General features: G+C 36.2%; 1 protein-coding gene across 1 annotated transcript in view; it reads left to right on the top strand.

Moving 5' to 3' along the window:
* Positions 1–2500, top strand: part of LOC125045815 (glutamate receptor ionotropic, kainate glr-3-like) — an 8696-nt gene that overhangs the window by 2315 nt on the left and 3881 nt on the right. The window contains exons 5-8 of the mRNA XM_047643309.1: positions 1–194; positions 966–1094; positions 1715–1842; positions 2141–2304. The exon at positions 1–194 is cut by the window's left edge and continues 24 nt beyond it. Of these exons, the coding sequence (XP_047499265.1) occupies positions 1–194; positions 966–1094; positions 1715–1842; positions 2141–2304 (615 nt within the window). The remainder of the gene's footprint in view (positions 195–965; positions 1095–1714; positions 1843–2140; positions 2305–2500) is intronic.

The following is a 2500-nucleotide window of genomic DNA, read 5'->3' as shown; positions in this document are numbered from 1 at the left end:
TGTCGGGGAGAACCTTCCTGGGCACTTGGCTGCTTGCTATGTGTGTCCTGACCTCGGCCTACAGCGGCGTCCTGACCTCGCTCCTGACGGTCCCGATCATCACAGTCCCGGTCGATTCTGTGGAAGACCTCGTCTCCTACGGCAAAATCCCTTGGAATCTGGAGCGCGGGACATGGATGCACGAGGGATACGCAGTAGGTTCATCATACATTCTGATTGTCATAAATTTTGATCTGACTATCTAAGGTTTATATAGATCTTGATCTGTGAGACAAGCTCCTAACACAGAGTAAATAAGCTATGACCTGTTAGAAATTCCATTCATTATGTATAAGAAATAGGCTACTATAGACTAGGGTAGTTCAATATGAATCAGCAGTAAACTGTTTTACAGACATAAGGATCCGTACACAAAGAAAGCGTGTTGTCTGCACGGTGGTAACCAACGCCGACCAGCACCGGAAGTTGTTCACATAGGATATGGGTAACATATACATGAATATATATATATACTTATATATATATATATATATATATATATATGCACACACATACAGGTATATATATATATATATATATATATATATATACTTATATATATGTATATACATATACATATGTGTGCGTATATACACACACACATGCCTGTGTGTGTAAATATATACACATATATATATATATATATCCACACACACACACACACACACACACACACACACACACACACACACACACACACACACACACATACACACACACACACACACACACACACACACATATATATATATGCAGCTGCTCGGGTGCGCGCAGGCAACCTGCTTTCTCTGTGTACGCACATTTGCATTCAACATAATCAATTTCCTGCAGATTCTTGTTTTACCCAACGCTTACCAAGCATCCATCGGTTGAAATCCTTTACCTAAATTCTCTCCCTGCGAAGCTTGTTGCCCGTTTTCTTTCAGCGATCAAATTCGAAACTGGGGAAAAAGGTGTTTGAAGGAGCCGGCATAGTGGCTTCTGCCTGGGACATCCGTGATCGCATTAAGAATGAGCGCGTGGCGGTCTTTACTGGTCATTTCAACATGAAGAAGGTGAGCCACAGAAAGCATTCAGATCCAGGCAGCACTTTTTATAATGGATAATAGTGTTGGTTGTATTGTTATGATCGTTAGTGTCATCACTATTGACGTTATTTATAGTGGCTATCTGTGTTGCTGTTTTAGACGTTATTATTATCATTATCATCATTATTATTATCATTATTATGATTACCATTGTTATAATTCATATTACCATCATTGGGGTTACTATCATAATTATGTTGATTATCATTATCATAATTATGTTGATTATTATTATCATAATTATGTTGATTATTATCATAATTATGTTGATTATCATTATCATAATTATGTTGATTATTATTATCATAATTATGTTGATTATTATCATAATTATGTTGATTATCATTATCATAATTATGTTGATTATTATTATCATAATTATGTTGGTTATTATCATAATTATGTTGACTATTATCATAATTATGTTGATTATTATTATCATAATTATGTTGATTATTATTTTCATAATTATGTTGATTATTATTACCATTATTAATAATATTATCATAGTCATTATTATTACTATCATTACTATAAATTTGATCATATTTTTTTCCTGCTCTTTCTCCTTCCGCATTCTCCAACAGGTCATGCATCACGATTACACGGAGACCGGCCAGTGTAATTACTACATCGGCAAGGTTCCTCTCTCGTCGTCCCTCCTTTCCATGGCGTTCCCCAAGGGCAGTTCCCTCGTCCCTGCTTTCAACAAGTGGTAAGGTCCAACCCTGCGTGGTACTAAGGTCAAGGTCAATGCTGCTCTGTTTATACTTCAATTTTTTATATATTTAACGTGATCATATTCAATCAATTACAGTCAATGTACAAAATATTCATTGTATCATAAATCTTACATGAAGAAAATTAATGTATGTGCCATGTGCAAATACGAAAAAAAAATATTGAAAATTATATCAGATCTACATGATTGTGCCGATTTTCTTTCACGATAATACCCAAAGTAACATAGTAAATCCAAAGGAGAGTTTCTTGAACTACGATCTCCCACGCAGGTTAACATCCCTGGTGGAAACTGGCCAGGTGACCCGGCTTATGTCTGACCTGACCTCTAACGCTAAAGTATGTATGGTAAGGCCCGGAAAGGAGAAGAAAGCAAACACACCGCTGGTTCTGACCTTAGGTGACCTCGGTGGAGTATTCTTCCTCTTGGTTAGTGGTAAGTTGGTTGTGATCAAAATATATCTGATGCTGTGCCGTGACCTTGATAATTTTGGCACTTGATATCATCGCTAATAACGTACACAAGAAAATGTAAAGTCCTTATTATAATTCAACCTCCTTTCAAGCAAGCAAATAAGAATAAGAACAAAAAAAGAGAAAATTTCAAGTGGTATGTTCTATTGTGACATTAT

The sequence above is a fragment of the Penaeus chinensis genome, chromosome 38 (assembly GCF_019202785.1).
Source record: "Penaeus chinensis breed Huanghai No. 1 chromosome 38, ASM1920278v2, whole genome shotgun sequence".
NCBI classification, from domain to species: domain Eukaryota; kingdom Metazoa; phylum Arthropoda; class Malacostraca; order Decapoda; family Penaeidae; genus Penaeus; species Penaeus chinensis.
This window is presented reverse-complemented; position numbering and strand designations above follow the sequence as displayed.